At 33.9% G+C, this 24,597-nt stretch overlaps 2 protein-coding genes across 4 annotated transcripts; both read right to left on the reverse strand.

Annotated features, from left to right (window-relative positions):
• Positions 1-3,581: 3,581 nt before the first annotated feature.
• Positions 3,582-6,339, reverse strand: LOC120159831 (serine/arginine-rich SC35-like splicing factor SCL33). 2 transcript variants are annotated; one of them, XM_039170366.1, is made up of 6 exons: positions 6,252-6,339; positions 5,550-5,712; positions 5,184-5,261; positions 4,301-4,465; positions 3,924-4,107; positions 3,582-3,709 (listed from the first exon to the last, which is right to left on the reverse strand). In XM_039170366.1, exons 2-5 carry the CDS (start codon positions 5,699-5,701, stop codon positions 3,963-3,965), a joined length of 540 nt encoding a protein of 179 aa, XP_039026297.1. In that variant the 5' UTR covers positions 5,702-5,712; positions 6,252-6,339; the 3' UTR covers positions 3,582-3,709; positions 3,924-3,962. The 2 variants fall into 2 exon arrangements, with proteins under 2 accessions (XP_039026297.1, XP_039026296.1); XM_039170365.1 differs by having other exon boundaries at positions 3,648-3,908; positions 3,994-4,107; positions 6,252-6,338.
• A 1,144-nt stretch (positions 6,340-7,483) lies between these two features.
• LOC120159839 (splicing factor 3B subunit 3-like) lies at positions 7,484-20,547 on the reverse strand. 2 transcript variants are annotated; one of them, XM_039170373.1, is made up of 15 exons: positions 20,236-20,547; positions 18,779-18,913; positions 18,496-18,575; positions 18,293-18,376; positions 18,053-18,140; positions 17,786-17,946; positions 15,601-17,590; positions 14,073-14,383; positions 13,503-13,818; positions 13,254-13,409; positions 12,307-12,448; positions 10,868-10,944; positions 9,969-10,108; positions 8,634-8,742; positions 7,484-8,280 (listed from the first exon to the last, which is right to left on the reverse strand). In XM_039170373.1, exons 1-15 carry the CDS (start codon positions 20,419-20,421, stop codon positions 8,083-8,085), a joined length of 4,173 nt encoding a protein of 1,390 aa, XP_039026304.1. In that variant the 5' UTR covers positions 20,422-20,547; the 3' UTR covers positions 7,484-8,082. The 2 variants fall into 2 exon arrangements, with proteins under 2 accessions (XP_039026304.1, XP_039026303.1); XM_039170372.1 differs by having other exon boundaries at positions 13,503-13,851.
• Between the last annotated feature and the right edge of the window lie 4,050 nt (positions 20,548-24,597).

Consider the following 24,597-nt stretch of genomic DNA (forward strand, 5'->3'; position numbering starts at 1 on the left):
TGGGCCACCTGTACTGGGCTTTCTGGGCTGTTGAAGACGGGCCATTTGTAAGGCCTGTTGTAGAGACCTGTTAAAAAAAATGTAAATGTATTAGTTTAAAATAATAATATTGATATAATATATATATGTAATATATAATATATAAATATATGTTCTTTCGGTCAAGAAAAGTGTGTCTACAGCTATATTTAGTAAAATATTATTTTAGGGATAAATGTTTAATCTAATCGAGTGAGTGAAATTTAAGTTAATAAATTTTAATTTTCTCACTAATTGAATTTTAAATTTTATAAATCAAATAAAATTTGATAAAAAAAAGTTTTTTTATAGATAAATTTAATAAAATTTGAATCAATTTAGACACGACAAAAACATGAGATGAATATATATATATATATATATATATATATATATATATATATATATATATATCAATATCATGAAAACAACACACATAAATTTAATTTTGTTATGAATATTTAAGATTTGTTTGATATATGATGATTTCTTTAAAATAAATATACAAAATTAATATAAAATGAAGAAATATTGGGCTGGAAATTCCATCTTTTCAATAAATATTAGTTTATTTCAAAATTTTATAAGAGTCGATTTGTTTAAGACGTTGATTACATTTAAATGAAATGCGATGACAACACTATACGCATTATAAAATTTACGAACAATTAATAATAATTGTAACGAAAATTCATTGAACGGTCTTAATGATAAGAGAAAATGTAATATCCTTAAAGACTTAAGTTCGAACGATTGTATCTGTGTTACTCTTTAGTGCTTAAGTTAGTAGTAAAATTTAAGCATCCAAGTTGGAGAGACGATGAACAACATCTATAGAAGAATAAAAGAGATAAGATATTGCGACTTGGGGATGATAAGGTTACCTTTTTTAAAAAAAAAATTGGGTAAATTACGTATTTAGTATCTAAACTATTAGTTTTGATTTGTTTTAGTAATTAAACTTTTATTTGTTTCAAAATAATGCATAACATTTATTTTTATTTCATTTTAGTACCCGCCGTTAAAAACTTAATGCATTTAATATATAAATTATCAATTTTGGTTCGTTTTAGTACCTAAATTTTTTTTTTTTTTCAAAACTTAACGTTAAATTTTGAACGGGATACTAAAATGAAACAAAATTTAAACTTTAAGTATGATTTTAAAAAATGAAAGTTTAAATACTAAAACAGACTACATTTAATGGTTTATATATTAAATGCATAATTCACCCGAACTTTTTCATAGTGGGCATGTGGTATGGGTTCTAATTGATCGTTTGGTAGTCTATGGGAGGTTTTGTACTACATGTCAAATATCAACCTAACATGCTCAAGGCTTCATATGTGATCCTACTTTAATCATAAACTATCATTTGTACGAGCTTTACTGTTTCTGGACCTTAGACTTATTAAACGATGGGTCATAGTCCATAAATATAGATTGGTCCAACAATTTTAATAAACAATAATTTGTTCTTGTACATGTGCATTAGTGACCAAATAAATTGCAATGGTTATTGGTGATTCACTTTCTTTCTTTTTTTAACGAAAAAATCGTAATCAATTGAAATTGAAAAGAATATATGTGAAGTAATGTCATAAAGGTTTTATCTCGTCTATTGGTCATGCTTGAGAGGATGTATATGAATTCGTTAGTGTATGTCAGTTGTAGGGATATAATGACTATTTGTAGACTAACATGCTAAATGAATATAGTCTAGTGACGATAAATTTTATTCTGGTAGGTCATGTGGGCCTGTCAGAAATCATGTTGATTCTTCCTAACTTCTCGAGATTTAGTTCTTTGAGACCCTTTTGCTAAAAACACTCCCTCTATATCTTTTGGAGTTCCCTTGATGTTGGGGTGTTGGGTTGATCTTAAAGTCATTCCGATGGTTGTGAGGTGCGAGAGTGGTGTGTGCGGAAGACCTTTGGCGGAGGTACAACAATTGTGCTTCCTTCCTCGTCCCCTCCCGTTTCGCCCCCTTCATTTGAACACACAAAACCTCAAATAAACTCGTAAGAAACGTGGTTGAGTTTACAGCTATTTAGTGTCGGCAAGATTTACAAGTTTTTGCTTTGCAATGGACTTAGTTTTTTTCATGGTCACCGGCTTTGATTTGAGCGATAGTTTTAGGATAGAGTCTGATGTTAAAGCCGACAAGACGGTGAGCATTAGTGATGGAGATAGTCGAAGATAATTAGAGGTTGAATCATCTTATGTTAAAGATGAAGCACTTGGCTTGATGAATAATGAAGAGTTAAATAAGAAATGTGAAGATTTCATATAACCATGATTGAAGCAACAAACTGAGAGGGTGGGAGGGGGAGAGGGACATAAGGGGAGAGGGAATGGGAGGGAGGGATATTTTTTAATATTTTTTATTTAAAAAAATAAAAAATAAAAATTATCAAAACGTGTCTTTTTAACGACCGTTACGGTAAAAAATCTAAAATGATAATGTTTGTAACATTACACACACCGGAATGTATCCAAAATAATTTGACACTTATTTTTAATTACATCAATTTTACTTTCAAACTCATATAATTGTATCAGCTTTATCTTTTGATCGATATTGATTGTTAGAATGATGATGTAGTAAGGTATTAATGCTAAGTTAACGATGTGATATTGATATGGTAACATGGTGAAAATTCTTAATCAATTTTTAACTGAGTTAGAAGACATAATTTATTTTTTAGATAAGTTTTGGAAAAAAATTGATTTTAATTGAAAGTGAGAATTTATTTAATGGTTAAGAAAAAAGAATTTTAAAAATATTCAAATATTTATAAAACTTATTATAAGTTAGAATACCATGAAATTTTGAAAAAATAAAAATTAAAAAAAATAAAAGTTGGGCAAGAATGGCAGATGGGTGATCTCCTAGGAAGTCTCATGTTGCCCTCATTTCTCGACATTTTAGTTTTATCTTAAAAAAATTATAAAATAAAAGATAAACATTTTTCATCGAAAAAATCTTGGACCGTTTTCATCAATAGACTTTACTATTATTCTTCAAAGATATTCAGTGGAATCAATTTATAAAATTTAAGAAAATAATCCTACGTCCAACGTAATTGTTAGAAATAAGGTGATCGGTTTGTTCAGTTATTAGGCAAAGGAAAGAATTAATAGAACATCAACCTTTTACAATTTAAAAGGTTATATCGTGCCACGTCAACATAAAAATTAAAATTTTAACATGTTTAATACCTAAAGTATCACTTTTATTCTGTTTTAATACCTAACTTTTAATTTTTTTTCAAAATCACACCTAACATTTACTTTTTGTTTCATCATAATACCCCATTGTTAACTTTTTATTTTATTTTAGTACATAAATTTTTAACGGCATGATACTAAAAAAAAGTAAACTTTTATGTAAATTTTGAAAAATTGAAAGTTTAGTACTAAAAGGAAACAAAAGTAATAGTTTAGGTGCTATTTAAACATGTAGTTACCCATAAAACTTAAACTACTTAAACTAGACATCAGATATTATTTAAAAAAAAAAGACAACCAGAACATGAATGATAATTGGGGCACTAAACATATAATTTACCCTAAAAATAATTCATTCAAAGGACGTTTAACATTATTACTTGCCACAACCAGCTAAGGAGCTCAACAATCAGCTTTGTTCTCAATTATAAAATGGTTAAGACAGGCTAAATTTATCATCCGGCACATAATAAAACTCATGCTATCAAATCAGTTATACCTAGAATAGTCCACACTTTGGCTCCTTTTCCTAACAATACTAATCTTCACACAATCAAAATAGTTACCTAGAATAGTCCACACTAGGACTCCTGCTCCTACAATAGGGCGACCTTGAGTATGATCGTCCTCTATATCTCCCATCTCTGGGTGAAATTGACCTACACCAAATCAAAAAGGCAACATTAATACAACCCTTCATAAGCCATGAATGATTAAACTACAAATAATGACCAGCTAGCTTGCCTTGAGTAACGCCTTTTCCTAGGAGGAGAGTAATAGTCGGGACTGTGGGAGTAACTTCGACTGTATCGTGGTGACCGAGAATAACGAAGTGGGGAACGCCTATACGACCGGCTCCTTCATTTATCATGCACATGCATAACATTTACGATCAACGTTAACATTGTCCAATTACAACTTTATAATCAGAAATACTTAGAAAATGAGTCTTTTGTCTTCCTAAATCCGTCTATGCATACAGCAGCTATTTTTGAATAAAACCAATTGTGGGCAAACCATGGGCATGCATCAAAAAAGAACCCATGCTTACCTTCTGCGGTCTCTTTCCCTCATTTCTGAAGGTTTCTTCCTGTTTTCCTCGGCAAATACAACTGTAAGTTCTCGTCCAAGAAGAACATAACCATCCATATGATATTTTGCATCGGCCGCATCAGCAGGATCAAGATACTGAACAAACCCAAAACCACGTGGTTCTCTGCATCACAAATAAGGTAGATCCCATAAAAATATCATAAATATACAAAAGCCAGATATCAGAGTCAGGGTTTCAAATCACGGTCCGAAAACGTGATAGTGCCCGCGAAATAGCGGTTTTGCCGCCCTCCCATTACCCGCGACGGCCGGTAAACCCGAAATGACCGAAAACACGACCGCGACCGCTATTTCGATTTGAAACCCTGATCAGAGTTCTCAAGCCACACATGCTCAATGACTTTCAAATCACAAAACATGAACCTGACTCCATTAACATGGAAGATCATGATAGCAAGCCAATTCTCCATACAGTTCAAGTAAGAGACTGCTAACCTTGCGGGGCCAAATTTTAATTGAATTGTTTTCTTCAAGACTTCCAATTCTTCATATAGAGTTCAAAACCAAGTTCCTTCCAATTTGGTGTAAAATTTAAGGTCATCTTGAACAGTACTCATTACTTTCATGAGTCTTCAACATAGTACTCTTAACTTCATCGGTGTCTTCAACACAATACTCATTACTTCATTGTTGTCTTCAAAACATTCAATAAAAACAACCAAATTCCCATAAACCAGTGTAAATGACCCCAAAAAATAAAAAGTTCCCAAGATCCAAACCCTTTAGCGGGACAGAATGAAGATAGACAAGTTGATATTACCAGACGACGCACATGTACACATACTGAATTACCATTTTCTGGATTAAAATATTATACTTACCCAGTATAATAATCTCGAGGCAGGTAGATATCCCTCAGGCGGCCAAATTGCCCGAAAGGTCCACGGAGATCTTCTACCCTGCACATGAAGCTCAATGAGAAACTTATCAGCCCTAAGAAAATCACTTAGACAAGAATCCAAATTTAACTTGTATTTAGGACAAACACTTTTTTGATCTCACAAAAGATCAACACACAAAAGCTGCTTTGTCATGTTTGGGTATGTAACAAAAAAAACCTGATAGCATAGATGCAAAATGTTGAGGCGTCTGCCCAAACAGGTTTGCATATAATCACTAACATGGAAACTAAAACCAAATACGGCTACCAAAGAACCAGCTCCGATCAAGATGGAGACAAAACAAACCTGCAGTCATGGCGAAGGTTGCGAACAAGAAGACTCGTGGGAAGATCTCTACTACGACCACCAAATCGACCCCTAGGGCTAGGGCTGCGATACCTGCTCCTACCATAATCCCTTGGTGGTGAGGGACTGTAACTGTAACTTCTACCCTTCATTTGCTACAAAGCTGAAACATTCAATAATCATAAGAATGCATTAGCATTGATCAAACTTGAGAAACTGTGTGCGTATTGCAAACTGAGAAAAATGAAAGAAATAGACAATCCTACTATCCAATGCGATGAAGAACTAAGACATGTATAATTTTCAGCAAAATGCAAAAAAAATATAATTGTATTTAAAGAATTTCATTGAATCCAGGATTGATTCGGAAGCTAAGTCAAGTTCTGTTTCTAAATCCAAATTCATTTCCACCATGAAAGTATTTCTCTAAACATGTACTAAACATGTACCGATAAAAATACGCCATAAAAGAATAAAACTTACGCGTAAAATTTTACAAAGAAGGAACAGAAGTATTAAACATGTACCGATAAAAATACTCCATGAAAGAAAACAGTACAATACAATTACAGAATTCCGAAGAAAACGATATCTAGTTACGACATTCTAAAACTAAACTATTAAATCTTAATGAAACAATGAAAGAGATTTACGAATCAGAAATTTAAAAGAAGGAAGATAAGAAACAGCGAGAAACTTAACTGTTTCGAAGAAAAAGAGGAAAATTCCAAGCTCTCAATTGCTCAATCTTCAGAGTAATAGATGGAATCGATCATCACCTACCTTCAGATGAATTCCAGAAGCTATTCTAAAGAAGATGAAAAAAAACTCCAGAAGCTTCATGATTTACACATCCTGACCGTCCACGTGTTTTCCATCGAGAGAATCAAAGGCGGAATATAATTTAAGTTGGTTAGGCTGGATCCAAAAATGGGCCTTGATCCAACTAGAACAGAGCTGAAACCTGAGGACTGTTTCTTAAAGGTAACATTGGCCCAATAGGCTAGGCGAACAAAAAAAATTAATCTATTAGATTATGGTTGATTATCGAGCGAATCGATTGTTAGTTGGGAAGTGCTTGATTCATGCTTTTTAAAAATGTTGTTGCTCGTTAATCTGTTAAAATTTTTCTCGACTCGTGATCGTTAAGAAAATTTGTTGCTCGACTCGTTGATCATTAAATTCGTTACTCGTTAAGCTTGATGTTCATTGCTCGTTCGTTGTTCGTTAAGATTACCGAAATTTTTATATTATTTTCTTAACTATAGGTAAAATCTACTAATACTATATAAAACTTAATATAAACATAAATTAATAAAATTAACCAAAAAAAATTATCATGTACGAAGTATTTTAAAGTCCAAACTCCAAAGTAACAATCCACAAATACATTAAAATAATAAATAAGGTTTGATTTTTGAAATATTATTTTAAGATTACTAATAAAATTATATATATAAAACTAACAATTTGCTCGCGAACTTATCCAACTGAATTGGGTTTGCTCAACTTAACTCTTTAATGTCTCGAGTTCGAGTAGAGTCAACCCAAATCGAGTTTTTACCGACCGATTCAAGTTCGAGTTGAACTCATTAAGCACCCGTACATTAGATCATCTCCAAATTAATTTGGGATATACTGCTGTCACGTCTTCGTGACGAATTTGCTCGTATAATATTTTTTTATTCAAACTCATCAAATCAAAATGATTAAAAATATAATTTTTTATTAAAATTTATCACATTAGAGTAACAAATTCCAATAATTTTTTTAATTGAAACTCTTCATCCTCACTCGCAAGCTCTCTAACAAAACTTAGATCTAACAGCCTACATTATTTGCCTCGTTGGTAAATAAAGTCGTCCTGTCCATATCTACACATTGACTAGAATTATCTGTATAAATACCTAGTAAATAGCCAAAGATTATAAATCTAAATAATATTCTACGTATCAATAATTCATTTAGCATGCGTTCTAGTAAACTCACATGACATGCTATTTCTACTATTACTAGGCTCTAAGAAATAGCAAAGCATTATCAATTTATATACGTAAAATATTTTATGTATTAATAACTAAATTAACTTAAATTCTCATAGAAAAGCAGGAAAGGAATAGAAATGAAAAGGTGATGACTTTTGGGAAGAACTCTTCGATGTGGGTTGCTGTTTCGTCCTCGCACTTTGATAGACCAAAAAAAAATTGCTTGAGACTGTGTTGCAGAAGAAAAACACCAAATTCAATTCCCATTTGAAACACCAATACAATGCCACTACTTACAATGGACAAAAAAAGGTAAACACCGACTCTACCCATTTATCTTTATTCATTGTGCCTGCAGCTGCGTCGCCAAACCTGCAAACTAAAGAAATAATATAACCAATGCGTTCGTGAATGTAGTCGACAGTGATCATCTTGCACCCAGCCCCTCCAGATCATGTGAGGATTACAATCACAAGCCTTTCTTCTGTTGATCTCGGGGCTGTCTTCTTTCAATAAAATATCGGATGAAAAATGGGGGGAAGCTGTTATTAGTTCAAGGAGTAATGGACACGTTCGAGGAGTTGTACGACCTTGTTGACAGGGATAGGTGAAGACGCCAGTTTCGAACTCAACTTTTGAGTATCGGGAGAAACAATGGGAAATGATAATACAGCCTCTCGTTGCATGCTAGTAAGATCCAAGAATTGAGCCAACATGTCACCGTCAAGTATCTTCGGGACTCCAACCTTTTATTCCCACACACAAAAGAACAGTTGGAAAAAAGGTATGATTTGTTTAACACATGAAATAGCACACAAAAGCAGCCTAGAAAGACTATTATAGAACTCCCATCCCAACAAACTAACCACCCTATCCTACAAAAAATCCACCAAAAGATCGAATAAGAAGCATAACATCTGAAAAAAGGATGACTGACAAAAGTAACGAATGAAAGAAGAAACATAGCACGGCAAATAGCTAGCATAAAAACTCAGTTGCTCCCAGATTTGAGTATTCTTTTGCTGAATAAACCTAGAAGCATTAGACTTTCATCACCATTGACGATCTTAGCAGTTAAAGTAGCTAATGCTATTCTTACCAGGTTTTCACGGCTACGGTACTCATTATGATCATTGCCTAGTATAGGAGCAGTTAATGGATGAACGATGAGTCTAGCTTGGACAGCTTCCAACAGTTCATATTCCTCCCTACAAAAACATTCAATTTATCAACCACAAACCCAAAATCTAGACATTAATTGACTTATCAGAATATGGGAGCCTAAGTAGCAGTAAAGACCAACCACATTGATTGACATTAACCTTGGCTCATAATTGAAATAGGTATACCCAGTTTTGCCTACTTATCCAGTTTTATGCACAATTAAATAATCCAACACATCCAAAGTACAAATTACTTTCCAATACCATAAAATCAATGAGTCAAGAAGACAAATGATCACTCAACTATGATGAAATGATCTTTTTGGTCACTGAAGTTTAGGAACTTAAAAATGACCATTAAGCTTATTAACTGTTACAAAATGGTCACTGCATATTATAAAACAGTGACAAATCTTGATAAGTTTAAGAACCATTTTATAACAGTTTGATAAGTTAAATGACTATTTTATAATAGCTTGATAAATTTTAATGACCATTTTGTAACTTCCAAAACTTCAATAACCAAAATGATCATTTCAGCATTGTTTAGAGACCATTTCTGTACTTCATCAATAGTCAATTCACTTCTCTCCTATAACAAAGATTGTGAACTTCCAACAAATTTATATAAATAGATCAAATCCATGGGTGTTTTAACATAACAGTCATCAAAATTTTATATATGGTTACGAAAATTGTTGAATGAAATAAGTTCGTCTGAAGAAAACAAATTATCCTTGCAATGTGATACTAAAGCTACAATCAGCATTATTCAAAATCCAGTTCAACATGATTGAGAAAAAACATAGAAATCGATCAACACTTTATCAAAGAAAAGCTGACTACTTACTGGTACCTTAAACTTAGTCCATCTGACATGTAACAGGAAGTTAGCTGAAATTTTCAGCAAAGGACTTAATAACCCGAGTTTCCATAATTTGGTCTGCAAGTTGGACATGTGTGACATCTATGCACCAACTTGAGGGAGAGTGTTGACTGTCGACAACTAATCTTACAGCTTTACCAAGCTGATTCTCAGGGATTATATTACTTAATATTAAGGATTCTTTAATTCATGGACAGATTTTTTGTTTCCTTGGGCTTATTCTATTTGTATAAATACCATGTAATTCTTGAGTTCAAATGCAAAAGTGAATCATTTGCTTTCTCCCTATTTCATTTCTCAAATTGTCAACAGCAAATAATAACATTCTTCAACAGTGTAAAAGGTGAGGAGAAAAAAGCACTTCAGCCCAAGCATTAATCCATACCTTGATATAGGAATGAAGATCATTACGCTTCCGAGGAGTGTGCTGGCCATTATAGCACTGTGTGAAGGATCTACACTTGCATTCAGAGGCTCACAGTTGTTTAACATATCATCAGCAGGAAGCTTGTAAATAAATGAGCCCTGCAAGAAAATATATATTATATAGAATATGGTTAATGAGCAAAATAAAAAGAAAAATCATTTCACAAGAACTAATAACATAAATTATTTGCCCAAAGAAGAAGCAACAAACAACATAACCATGAGTATACCATTCAGCATATAAGCACAAAAAGGACTACTGAATGCAGGGAAAATAAGAATTTAGCATGTTAGTCTCACCTATCAAAAAGGGGGATGCCACAATGCGTGAAATATTTTGATCTCAGTCAATCAATTGAAAAGAAAATGTCTATCTTCTTCCTCAAAGAATTGAAAACAAACTTCTACGACAAAATAGCAAGATTATTTCAAAATCACAACACATTTTATGCGATTCTTTTTTTTTTTATAAGAAATAGGCCTCATTAAAAAACCCCTTCATATCCATCGCTGTACATAAGTACCTCGTCGGACATTTTATGTGATTCTATACCAAGAAAAAAAAATATGATATAGTTGCTAAGTAATCAATATAAGCATTAAGTTTCCATGCAAGACTTCTCTAACTAGACCAGTGCCTAACAGATTTAATTCACATATTTCCTGTGAAAGCAGCAGAGTTTTAGGTGGAACCCGGACATTACATTCGTCTTTTACAATTACATTGATGATATTAAATAGAATAAAGTTGATAATACCATCAATGCTAATATCTTTATTTGATCTTCGTTAGCAGAACCACATAAAACCTAAGGCACATTACAATACCACTGGTAATTATGAGGTGTAATATCTTACCTTCCTGATGCTCATGGCAATCTCACCCATATAATATGCACAAGACAGTGTTAAGTTGCGTTCAGGACTTGCATCATCTGACACATGAATAATAATACAGTTATCCCAGCCAGAAACACAAACATAGCAGCAGCTAAAATACAAATTAATAAGTTCAATTATCACACATTTATAGTTTATTTCCTCCCATCTCTTTAATTGTTTAGAATGAGGAGTTGATCTCCATTATTTCATTGACACATGCTGATAGGCTATGTTAACATTCACAGAACAAAATCATATTACCACTGGTTCCAGCTAAGGGTGGTACCAAGCAATGATGAATTCCCATCCCACTTAGTCACAAATGTAATCAAATATCTTGATACTGATCCTAATGTATTTACCCTCACATTTGTATTATTCTAGAAACCAATTATCTCTTTTTCTCCTTGAATGATTGTACTTTTGTAAGGTTTCGGGCCTTCTGAGATATTTTACTGTCATGAAGATACTTGCTAGCTGGGAGTTCCAGTTTCCGGATCCTCTCTGTTTACCTTACACTTCTACTATTATTTCTCTTTTATGTTTTGCTACTAAACTATTTTTCCCTTGGTAAGTTGGTATTTATCACAACGAGAATATTAAAAATGTAATGCTGAAAGTTTTTTGTATAATGAAAGAAAAAACCAGAGGGAGGAAACAGAAACGAAAAAGGATATAAAAATTGTATATAGGTAGTCAGAGGCTCTATGGTAGTATGGTTTGTTGAATAAAATTACTAATGTGTAAAAGGTCAAAGCATGTATCATTTTACAATGAAAACATCTAAGCTGTATATGTAAAATATCAAAAATCCAAAAAATTTGTCTATAAAGTATATTTTCTTTTTATAACGATAAATAAAAGTATTTTCATATGAAATTAATCATGGCTTAATAAAACTGTATTTTAATGCAGTTGTATCAAATATACAATTGTTACTATCTAAGAAAACTTCAAAAGAAAGGCTCTGCTTGTCTAAATTATGTTCCATGAAAGTACACACTACCAAATACCACATTTGATTACACCATCTGATTAGTAACATTTTTAGCTAATTAATCATATATACTGTTAAACCATAACTGCTTTACATTAAAAAATTATAAAAATTTATGAAGTTTAATTTCAATAGAACTTTATTTTAGACTCACTGCAACAGTCGGGTTAATAAGGTTTGTGATAAATAAATATAATTCTTAAAGACTGGCATTCTTCCCTTGCACAATATGTTCAAAACATTGTGATCATAGCCTTTAGCCAACTGTAGGAATAGCTAACAAGACAATTTGAAGATCAAAAGTGCCTCAACAAAACTTGAAGAATAAACAAAGAAATAGACATAAATGTAACCATAGATATAACTATACACTGTAAAAAGAATCATGGTTTCACATAAAACTTCACATGGAACTTACCTTCAAGACGATCTGAACAAGACAAGACAGCAATGCTGCCCTTACGATCTGAAACAACAGCAGTATCAACATCTGTAAGAACACAATCAGCAACCAACCTCTGAGATGGGTCACAATATGTCTGGTCCAGTTTCTTGGTGTCCTGGCATATAAGAAAGAAAAGTTGGTTCACAACAGATCAAAGACCATAATTGTAGTGATGCAATTGGTGAAGATGTTATAAATAGTTAAAAAAGGTTGTTCACACCATAATTGTTGAGTGTGGAGTGTTCACCACAAATAAATGGTGCACATGGGAATTAGACCATTAAGTAGCAAGAAATTGATTGTCATTCGGTGGCAGTAATCTCTCGTAGAGATATTTAGTTTTCATCCTTATTACCAAGGTGAAATGATATATAAAGTTCAACTATACCAATGCAACCCTTTACTAGTTTGAGTTAAAAACCCGTTCCCTCTCAAATTGTAATTGTTTTATATTATAAATTTTTAACTTTAAAAATGTTACAGATTTGTAGGCTAAATCTTAGGATTAATATATTGAAATTAATGTAGGATGTTATGCTACCCATTATACGAGCTTTATACTTGTATATATACTCATACAGTTGATGAATAAATACACAAGAAGAAATATTCTCTCTTTTTTCTCTACAAATAAAAACATTAGCTACATCAAACTTAACAGAAATGGTTTTTTAAATGATTTTTTCCCTTCTACAATTTTGTAAAAGTCGGTTTATCTAACAAGTTTTATATTTGCTAACAGTTACGTAATATTTATGATTGTTAACCGATGTAGACTCAAAATCATGAATGCTAGACCACAATTAATATTAGCTTACCATGTTAATCTTGAAAATGGTGCAAACACTACCCATAAGCGTTAAAGGACACAATTAACATCAGAACCAGATTTATCACTGGCAGCAGCAAAAGTTTCTCACCTCATTATATGAATAAAAAAGAATACCATCACGACAATCGCCTACAGCAATTCTATTACGATATGCACTCAATGACGTTATCATAAACCGTGTCCTGGCTATTGCAAATCTTCTCACCCTTTGAGGATTATCACCTGGAAAACCACATAAATATAACTGGAAAGAAAGAAGGATCATCAAAATCTGTATAAGCTAAGTAACAGCATAGCTCTGGCATCTTAAAGGAATACATTGTGGATTCCAACTTACAGCATTACCAGCCGAGGCCAAGAAGTAACGGTCTAGATATGGACATACAGCAAGAACCATTCCAGGCCAAGTGGTTGAGTAAGCCAGCCGCAACTGCCATGCTTCAGTTTCTTCAAGTTTTACTCCATCACAACTAGCATCATCTGGACTACTGCAGATACTACTACTTGATAGTTGTTCGGTGGCATGACCAACAATTTCACGAAATGGTGAGTTTCGTTGAGAAGATGACCCAGCCATAGAAGAGAACATCATTGAACCACCATCTGTGTTTTGTACATGTTCAATGCAGAGGACAATTAGACGGCCCTTGGTGCTGTAGCAAAAATATCCAGTTATACATATGGAACTGAAAACATAGAATATGCATTAACTTTAAAAGGAAAAGCAGAATATTTTGCTTTCAATTATAAGGATTCTCTTCTATCAAAAAAAAATTATAAGGATTCTCAAGCCCTCTTCTGGAAAATAGTTATCCAGTAAAAGTCACCACACTTCAAGCAAAGATACAAAATTCAGCACTTCAATACCGAAAAATATGAAAAATAGGGGATAACAAAGTAAATGAACCTTTCAGCTTCACCATTGGGCATTATTGCTGGACCAGGAGAAAGGCTAGTCCCAACAACCAGAACCTGTTCATTTCCAGCACTAACTAGCTCCATGCATTTTCCAGTTTCACCAGGTTCAAGTTTTAAAGATGCCACCACAGACCCACTGAGGGGGTCTACACCACAAATATCAGAAGAACATGTGTCGTTACTTAGCTCAGTCCTCATCACAATTAAAAGCTTACTATCACTATGATACAGGACCTTCCGTGGAGTGCCTCCAATATGAAACTTCTGTACATTAAGCCTTTTACTGTGCACCATTTCCACCTAAAACATCAAGCAATGGATCATGTAAATGAATCCAAAATGAAAAATAAAAGAAGCATTTGAAAGAAATACTTGGAAATTAGAACACAAAATTAGAAGTTAGAACAAGTGACTGGTAATTCACCACTTTTGAATCTGGTTCTTTTTAAATAAAATAAAATAAAAAACCACAATTTTCTGAAAACTGCGGCTATTATTATCATGGTTCTTTTCTGAGAAGACGAGGAATCCAATAGATCAATTAAATCATATAAAAAACCACAATTTTCTAACAACTGCCCATCATGTCAATGTCAACTGTCAATCAACCACTCACAGTTCCCTCATGAACCCATTTGCTCATTCCTAATGCCCTGACGACACCATCCACAAGTAGCCAATATTAACCGAAGTTTCACAAACACTACTCTTAAACTAAGTTATATAGTTTAATTGATCAAAATAATATTTAAAGTCAAACAACAATTTTTATTCACTGTAAACAGTTTGTATCCGCTGTAGTCATTCAATTACCACTATAGAGCTATTAAACCATGTGCTTGGATTTCTTTTACATGAAAAATAGGTTCAGCATACGGAATATGTGTGTGGGTGTATCCAAAACATAAAGATAAGGAAAATATCCACGTATTTTGCAATTATTCAAATGATAGGGATGGATGATTATGGATGCAATGAGATATAGTCAGTAAGACTAGATGATCAGCAGCAATTATAGAAACAAGAAAATTGCTTCCCAAATTTATAGAAGGCAACTCACTAACTTAGAGCTCTGCAAGCTTATTTTCTATTTTGAACAGTCAACCAACTTTATTTGAGTCCATTTGGATAGCTCTAAGAGTTGAAGTTCCACAATAATATGTAGAGCACCTAATTTTTGTTATATATCCCAAAGACTATATAATCTACAAGATAGCATATTTACCTTAGATCTGTTACCAGGCAAACAGGTAAATCTGACAGTATAAAGGGAAGTGGAAAAGAAAACTAACAGAAATTAAGCCATAAAAATACATGAATCAAAAGCTTTAGACTAATAAAATGGCAAAACAAACACGGAAAATAGCTCATCAACCAGGTTTACTTCAGAACATTTGTTCCTCACAGGTCAAATTAGGCAAAGAGCAAATGTTCAGGGCTGAAAATAATAACTGAGAATCCTTAATAGTATGAAAGCTAAACAAAAAATCCAATGTCCTAAATATAATGATTCTTACCAAATGTAAACTGTTTTCTGCAACAAATAAAATTCCTTTAGGACATTCACCAGAACACACAGGGGTTGCATGCGTGGAAGGTTGGAAAGATATAGAAGTATAAGAAAGGCTGTGCCTAGACGTATGCAATAACCAAGGTCTGTCACTGAGAGCTATAATATCTGCATCAAGTGAATCGCTCAGGGAAACCAGGAAAACTGGGGTAACACCAATTCTACGAGTTGCGATCAATTGAAGAGTGACAGGAAGGCCGTCTTTCTCACCCATATTAACAGAACAGGTTTGTGAACCAAGCAAATTTGTTTTTGTATTCAATAAAAATCTCTCAAACTTTCCTGGAAAAGGAATAGAAGAACTACGTTCACATAGTTCTGATGAAGTAGCAAAAGCAGAAGGCCACTCAAACCGAAGCAACATTCCGTTCCTCAACCCTGCCAGAACATAAAACTGATCAACTAGCACTAGCCTTACATCTTGAGGAATGCAACCACTAATAGCAGTTTCCATAGTAGTTGTTAGTGAAATTGTTCCAGTACCAAGAACACTTAGACCTAGGGGTGTAAATGACAGAATTTCCACAGAAGGCTTATGGGTACCAATAACAAAGGTAATACTCGTTCCAACTCCAACAGGAAGAACAGCTCTCCCAGTATCACCCATCAAGTTTAAATTAGAGCTTAAATGTCTCATCTCAAAATGCTTTTGAGGTATTGATATACATGATAACTCATACTGCAATCTCACACGCTGCAACTCATATATTTCATAATTATATGCTGATAATGATCTGACCCCAAGAATAAAAAGAAAATATGGATTAGAAGTGGATACAACTATCAAACTTTGCCCAACTGCCCCTAAACTGATACTCATGTTATCCGGGGACCAAGTTGTGCATACTGGAGAAGAAAAAGGGATGCCATCAGAATGGGCTGCCTTTGTAGGGAAACAAAGCCTAACTGCATTTTGATGAATTTGGACAAGCTGGCCATCACCAACAAGACCACATGCCAAAGTACAGACATCCGGTTGGAAACCAACGGAATCGGTAACATCAGTAAAGCTTAATCCAACTGATAGTACTCTGGTCTCTTCAACAAATGATAGCACGAGAAAAGAATGATAAGAATTTGTAACTTTCATCTGAACTGTCCAGGTTCCACTTATACCTTGGTAAATAGGGGCAGTTCTTAGAAGCTTTTCTACACTAATACCACTTCGTATGATTCTTAATGATCCCTCAGGTGCGACACCACAGCATGCAAACATTTTATCACGTTTCTCCCCATGGTAATCCACTATTGACATGTCCAATATCGGAGCTATATTTTGAACAAGACTTCTGTATATTAGCTTCTCGTTTTCTACCTTAAGCACCAGACCATCCCCCATCTCTACAATTGCCACTAGGAACCCACCATCGACCCACAAAAGGGACTTGCAAGGTTGACTTTTGTAGAGGCAATCAGATATATTCACTTTAAGACCGTCAGAATCAAATGAAATATCGATCATGTAAAATTCTCCAGTATCAAGACAAGCGATCATCCTCGGACTTCTGTCACTTTTCGGTTCCCAACTACATGAGCATACATGTTTGCAGGTCGTTTTTCCATTTCCACTTTCGCCATCTATACACATTGGATCATAATCACTCAGCTGAAGTAAAGCACATGCAGCAACAGTAAATAACCCATCATCATCAAATTCATGAGCTGTACATAGCTCTTCAACACATATATGTTCCTCAGGTGTATGGACTGAAAAGTCTAAAGTTGTTCTATACATGCAATGAGGATTATGCGCATCTCTAAGATCCATCAAGAGAGCATCACCAACCCTAAACAGGAATGCATATCCGCAGGAATGAGGTACTTCAACAATGCTATGTGCTAGTGGTCCAGCTTCAAGATATTGAGAAAGGATGTAAACTGCATGCTCTTTAATATTCCATCCCAACAATACCAGTTCATTCAGGGTATTTCCTTTCCTGCAGTAACAATATGTAGCCCTTGCTTAGACTAGCCCAAGCAAAAATATTATATATACATATATATAAAGAAATAAATTATCCCATAGTAAGACCAAAAAACATATATATATATATATATATATTTTGATAGGGACCAAAAAACATATATAAATACTCTATTTCCTAGATGGTCATTATACATTCAGTTCTTACCTATTCAGAACAATGGCTAAAACAGGATTATGCTCCTTATTTGTTTGGGCGGAATCTTTTGAAACAAAACACATGCTCCATATTGTACCACGTATACTAGTTCTTTGGGGATTTCTGGAAGAACCACCAGTGCCTTCATTCTCAGGGGGATAAAATATTTTCTGAAATGCCCACAGATAAGATTTCATAACTCCATATACAGAGTAAAACAAAAGTCATTCACAAAGTGCTGCAAGAATATTGAATCCAGTCCGAAAATAACAATACCTTGTCAACGATATCATCTCCAGCAGACATTGAAAGGGAAAAAAGAGCTAATCGGTCTTCATAAGCACTAGCAGCAATGAAGCGACCACTGTAAAGGAAGATCATGAAAGTTAGGGGAATCCATTGCATTGCTAGATGCAATATCTCTTTTGCTTTTTAATATGTATCCGTGTTCCACATGCACAGAGAGGTAAGCAAATAACATGCACATAGCTTAACCTCTGGCATAACTGCACTTACGTGGAATCAACAGCTAGCATTCTTCCAAGTTGGCACCTTGAGTTTCCAGGATCAGAAAGCTGAACATGATCCACGGGAAAAAACCTATTTTAAAAAATATGTATCGTTGGCGTGTAAGTAAACATACCAAAATGTCAACAGTATAGCCATTAGTCATGTTCACTTTCAACATGGAAAACTGAACTGCATGATAGAAAATAAACCTGTGCATCTCATTGCAAAATGTGAGAAATGATAGCTTTCCAGAATCAGAAATAACGACCAACATATCTTTCCCTTGCATCTAAATACAGAAAAAGAAGGAAGCAAATTAATTTAAAATAAAATTATAGTATAATTTTATTACAAAACCTGCTTCAAATCATATTAACTTTTCTCCACTCTGGAATATCTATTCTCAAAAAGTTTAAGAAACGGTCCTCTCTGACAAACAAAAATCAAAAGGATGTATCCTGCAATGCTTCCATTATAAGTTTTGGTATAGACCTGAGTATTTTGAGCATAGATCTTCTCATTCCAAGGTAGAATGGAAAGATCCTTTATCGTACCAAAGACAGTCTGCTCACAAACAGAAGTTGCAATACCATCTTCACCAATTACTACCAACTCTATGGACGTCTCCTGAATAAAACACCACCCAACAATCAGCTAGGTTAGCTATCCAATTTAAAGGAAACATCAAAAATTCACTGTGATTTCAGAAGTAATTTCCTCTGACACAATAGTCACGTTAAAAGCAGAGCAAACTAGATGACCCTTCAGGAAGATAAGATCAATGATCCAAAAAACCTAATCCATAACCATAACCCTTACTATTTTAATCTTAACCTATGTTAGTGTGTTTTTTCATTGAAAAAAAAGTTTTTATTTTTATTTTTATGGATATTGCCATACCATCATCAATTATTACATACTCTGTGGATGTCTCATGAATTAAAAAAATTAAACAATCTGTTAGAATAGCTATATTTTTACATAATTCATAAATGTCAAAAATTCACATTAGTTTCAGAAGGAAGAAGTTCATAAAATACAACAAAGAGTGTCGCTCAAAGGCAAGAATACCCAGACAGCTTCCTTCAGTAATAAGATCAACAGTCCGAAAAAGCTAATCCATAATACTTTATTTGTTTATCAAAACTTGTGTGAGTGTGGATTTCAATTGAAAAGAATGATCTACATTTATTTTCTATTATATCCCATTTCTTGAAAAACCAGTTCCAACCTGGTTTGAATATCAGCTCATGATGCCACTATTCCGCAACAATGAAGACCCTCTTTTTTTTAGATTGATTTCCCAAGACAACTCTAGAGCTACAGTTTCCAGTACACCAAACTGAGACTCAACCACAAATTGACGTGATCCTTTTGATTTAGTGATCTCCAAGAATTACATTTATATAAACTATTTTATACAAGTGAATTAAATTTGCTTCTCTTTGTCAACATTAATCTATCTCCATTATCTACAGCTCTCCCAATTTTCAAAGGAAAAATTTTACATTAATAAATGAAAGTGCATGTCATTGTCTGCTACCATTTTTGAGCAACGAACTTTAAGAAGAAAAAAGCTGACGCTATGAAACGCTATAGGAAAGGTTAATAGCAGCACAAGGGCTTGGTGAACCGTATAAATATCAGTTTGAATTACAGTAATTCCTAGCTCATATATATAAGTAAACAAAAAATAAATAAAGAAAGAAATTACAAGGAATATTGAACTCGTTTCCTATTAGAATTTATCACTTACGAACAAAGATTAAACGATACAGGGCAGCTTACGTATAAAATTTAAACCCTAAAGAAACTAATTAAAAGGAAAAAAAAAAGGAAAGCACAGCCTAATTGCCAGTTGATTATTGTTTGTACTAAGTAAGTTGATCGGATTCCACGATTAACAAGGTTAAAATCAATATAAAAAGGAAATGGAAAAGAGGAAGGACCTTGCCGAAAACGACGTCCAAGGAAGAAGGAGATCGGAGGTGACCGTAAGCGACCTGGAGGATAACACTTCCTCTAAGTACACACTTGGCAAGGTAGTTAACGCCTTGCGAAGCAGTCGCCGACGAGGATGAAGGTGAAGAGGAAGATGCCTTCCCCGTTGAGCACTCTTCCTCGGAAAGCGCCATTCCCCCCCCCCTTCTGTTATTGTCTAGAAATGGAGTGAAGGAGCTAGGGTTTTTTCTTCTTTTCCTGATCGGGGGATTTTGATTATTCGAATCCGTTAGCTTAAATCTTTATGAGATATTGGAGGGATTTTGATTTTTTTTAGGTTAAGATTAGAGGACGGATCCTTTCAAAGGGTGGTTCCATGTTGTGTGAAATGGGACGAATTACACTATTTGTCAGTAAACTTTGTCTTTCTTTCTTTTTTTGACCAATTAACTTTCAAATTTCATCTTTTTATCACTCGACAGATGTGTCTTTAACGCCAGTATCAAAACGCTTCATTTTGGGACCATTTATTTTTTTGAATTAACTTACATTTTTAACTTTTTTTTTCATTATTGACATTATTTTTAATCGTCATTTACCGTCGATTGATGTAATTTATAATAAAATATTTTTTTCTTTTCCTTTTAATTTGATTTTCTTCGAAATATATTAAAAATTAATAAAATTCAAATCAAAATTTCTAGATTTTCTTGTTCTCATCTACAATCTCTATCATTTAATCACCATTCAATCAAGATATTTCTTTCTCTTTCGATTACTTTGATATTAGTGAATCTAGGAGAGTCGAAAATATAGATTTAAGATGAAAGTTTGAGAAAAAAATTAGCTGACTCTATTCTCATATGTAATGGGGTAAGGGGAGGTAGGGTAGTAGGCTGCCCCCAATGCCAGGTTGAAAGCAGCTTCCGTGGAAGACCTTCGGCAGTCAGAATTATGAATTGTCCACCGTGAGACAAGACTACAAGGTTAAGAGTCTTGCGTTCTACCAACTGAGCTGGACGGGCAATTAAGATGAAAGTTTGAGAGATTTTCTTTTATAATTTTACTGAAAAAATAAATTTTGTTGAAGACTCGATAATAGGGGTGTTTAATGAGTTCAACAACTCGAACTCGACTCGTAAAAACTTGATTCGGGTTGACTCGAATCGAAATTGAGTTTGACTTGAGTTCTTAACAAGTTGAGTCAAGCAAAGTTCAATTCGATTCGATAATTTGCGAGCAACTTGTTAATCTTTTTTTATATAATTTTTAGTAGTTATCTTAAAAAATATTTTATTCAAACGATTATCAATTTACTAATAGCGTAACATCCTAAGTAACGGGTTAATGACTAAATTGTAAAAATTCAGAATTTGGTGATTAAAGTAGAATAATAATATAGTTTAAAAATAATTGTTAGTAAATATGAAATGAACTTAAGGACAAAATGGTCATTTGCAAGGAAAAAATTAATAAAAAAATTTTATGGGGATATATTATAACCCACGTGGGACTTGAGTAGGAAACAAGGTTCCAGACATTTCTCTTCTTCACTCTTCTCTTCTTCCAAACGTGAAGACCAAGTTTAAGGTAAGAATCTGAACCTTGGTAGTTTCTTTGATTTTTAGCTTGGAAATTGAAGTTTGGATGTTATATAAGCTAAAGGAAAGCTTATATGACATTAAGACAACAAGATAAGTGTTTTAGAGATAGATTTGGAAAATGAGTTTTTAGATGAAATTTTGATATGGATGAGTTTTTGAAGTTTGAATAAGATTTTTGACTTGTCAATAAGTTAATTAAGAAGTATGAAGTGATAGAATTAAAATTAGAACAAGTTGGAATTTGAGTAAGATTCTTAAATTCTATATGGATGATTAGTTTTTTTTAGTTTTAGAGGTATTGAATGGATAATAATTAGTTTAAGTAAGTGTATGAAAGCTAAGAGTATTAAAGGGAGTGAAATATGAATGTTTGAGCTGAAGTTAGATGATTTTCGAGCTCAAAATAGGATTTCTGGGCTAGGGGAATCGATACCCATTCAAGGGGAATCGATACCCCCTCAACGTATATGAATTTCCATAATGCTAGAGGGGAATCGATACCCCCATATAAAAAAAAGGAGAAAGACTAAACTATTAATTTCTTAAATTGGTAGGCTATTAAAGATTAATTTCAAGACATAGACATCTGATAATCATCTTGAAAATTATGTTTATGTAGATACTGAGCCTACACGAGTTCAGGAACAATCTACAAGTAGGATCGATCGAGGAAAAGACAAAGAAATATAGGTGAGTGCATAAGCATAGCATAATTATAGAAATATACTCAATTCTAGACTTGGGATAAGTCTAGATTTTATATCTTGGTACATGATCATATTTTGTATTATGAGACGTGACATGAATTCATATAACATGCATTATATGACATGAATATGCAGGAAAAGTTATGAGCTATGTGAAAAGGTAAGAATTTACATGTCTACGCGATATAGACTACGTGAAATGTAAAAGCCCATGTTATGTAGATGAGAACTATAGGTATAGTTGGCATGCCAAGGAGGGTCTACGCGGTCCTTCGGGACAATATTCTACGCGGTCCTTCGGGATATATATATATTATTTGGAACATGTGTGAAGTCTGGTGAGACACATATGTGATCCCTAGCATATGTATATGATTCTTAAGGAATTCTATGTGGTCCTTATGGACATTATTATATGGCACTACGGTGCAATTCTACGCGGCACTTCGGTGCATTTATACGAGCTGTGGTGACAGGATAGTGCACAACCTCACATTACTCATATACCTTAGGTTCTCAATATGATATCATGGGCCAATAAACTTATTAATACAAATTCATGAATGTTAAAGTAATATGCTTACAGGTATGGATATTGATGATGTAGACTACATTGATTAAGTACATGCTTCCATCTCATTTCATATGATTATGACATTTTCATTACATTGCCTTGTTATTATTATTACATTGCCTCACTAAGTCAATGACTTAGCGTGTGAGTGTTTCACACGTAGGATCCGAGAAAGTAGACGAGACAGGTGAAGCAGCTTGACAGCATTACTCCTACAACCACCAGATCAGAAGCAACTTAATCAGTAGGTCATTTTGTTATGTAAATGGCAGTTGGCATGTAATTAAAGGGTTAAGTTGTGTATGCTCTGAATATTTTGGTAAACTTATATTACAATATGTATATTATCGTATTTTCTTAATATAAGTTCAAATATTTTACTATTATTGGTTAAGAGTTGTGTTTTAAAAGTCAATGTAATATCTCTGACTCATATCCGGGTCGGGTACGGGTTGGGGGTGTTACATTTAATGGTATCAGAGCCATGGTTTAGCCGATTCTAGGCATGAACCAGAGTCTATAGAGTCTTTAAATGGAATACATGCCAACAAATAGTGAGAACTTCTGATCTGGTATAGTATGAGTATGCTGTTTTGCTAATAGAACAATGTGTTTATTTTTATTAGATGTCCTGACATAATAGCTCCCGAAGTGAAGCGGGAGAAGATAGGCATGCTGAAAGCAGTAATTCACCTGCCCTGGCCAGGCAAGGTGAAGAACAGGCATCTCAAGGAGTGCCTGTGCAAGATCAAGATACGTTCTTCAGAACGTTAGATGTTATTTTGACGCGTCTTCAACCTCCTACTCCACCAACTCAAGGAATAAATGTAGCAAAAGAGTTGAGAGGTTTAGGAGCTCCCGAATTTAAGGGAGAAGCTGAGGAAGGTCCAGTGTCAGCGGATCTTTGGTTGAATGATTTGAAAATATTGTTAGATGGTCTCCACTGTTTCGAAGTTGAGAAATTAGATGGAGCTGTATCTTTATTGAGGGGTCAGGCGAGGATATGGTGGACGAACGTCACCATGAGGATGTCAACCGACCAGTTGACTTGGTCTTTGTTTTTAGAAGAATTTAAAAACAAGTATATTGGAGATCAGTTTATCCGACAAATGAAGCAGGAGTTTATGAATTTGAAGCAGATGAGCCGCTCTGTATATGAGTACGAATGTGAGTTTAATAAGCTGAGCAGGTTTGTAGCTGAGCTTGTGCCTACTGAAAAAGATGCTTGCGAATGGTTCGTGGAGGGCTTGCGCCCTAGACTTAAAGAAATGTTGATAGTATTAAACTTGTCCTCGTTCCAGGAGGTGATCAATCGTGCAAAAGCTCTTGAAATGGCTCAGAATGAAAGATTTGGGGACTCAAGAGTTCAGACATCAAAGAGGACGACTACTTCTTCTAGTTCAGCACCACCAAAAAGAGGAAGAGACTCAGGATTTCGATCGCAAACTAGATCCGAATCAGTTGCATCCTCAGCAAGAGGAGCAA

Source organism: Hibiscus syriacus, unplaced genomic scaffold, assembly GCF_006381635.1.
Source record: "Hibiscus syriacus cultivar Baekdansim isolate YM2019G1 unplaced genomic scaffold, ASM638163v2 tig00111377_pilon, whole genome shotgun sequence".
Taxonomy (NCBI): domain Eukaryota; kingdom Viridiplantae; phylum Streptophyta; class Magnoliopsida; order Malvales; family Malvaceae; genus Hibiscus; species Hibiscus syriacus.

Coding starts and splice junctions, on each gene's coding strand:
- LOC120159831 (XM_039170365.1), bottom strand. CDS start 5,701: ATGAAGGGTAGAAGTTACAGTTACAGTCCCTCACCACCAAGGGATTAT. Junction 4,108..4,300: donor AGGGAAAGAGACCGCAGAAG/GTAAGCATGGGT, acceptor TGATAAATGAAG/GAGCCGGTCGTATAGGCGTT. Junction 3,909..3,993: donor AGGAAAAGGCGTTACTCAAG/GCAAGCTAGCTG, acceptor GATTTGGTGTAG/GTCAATTTCACCCAGAGATG.
- LOC120159839 (XM_039170372.1), bottom strand. CDS start 20,421: ATGGCGCTTTCCGAGGAAGAGTGCTCAACGGGGAAGGCATCTTCCTCT. Junction 17,591..17,785: donor TTAGCCATTGTTCTGAATAG/GTAAGAACTGAA, acceptor TTGTTACTGCAG/GAAAGGAAATACCCTGAATG. Junction 12,449..13,253: donor TTTTTTATTCATATAATGAG/GTGAGAAACTTT, acceptor CTTATATGCCAG/GACACCAAGAAACTGGACCA.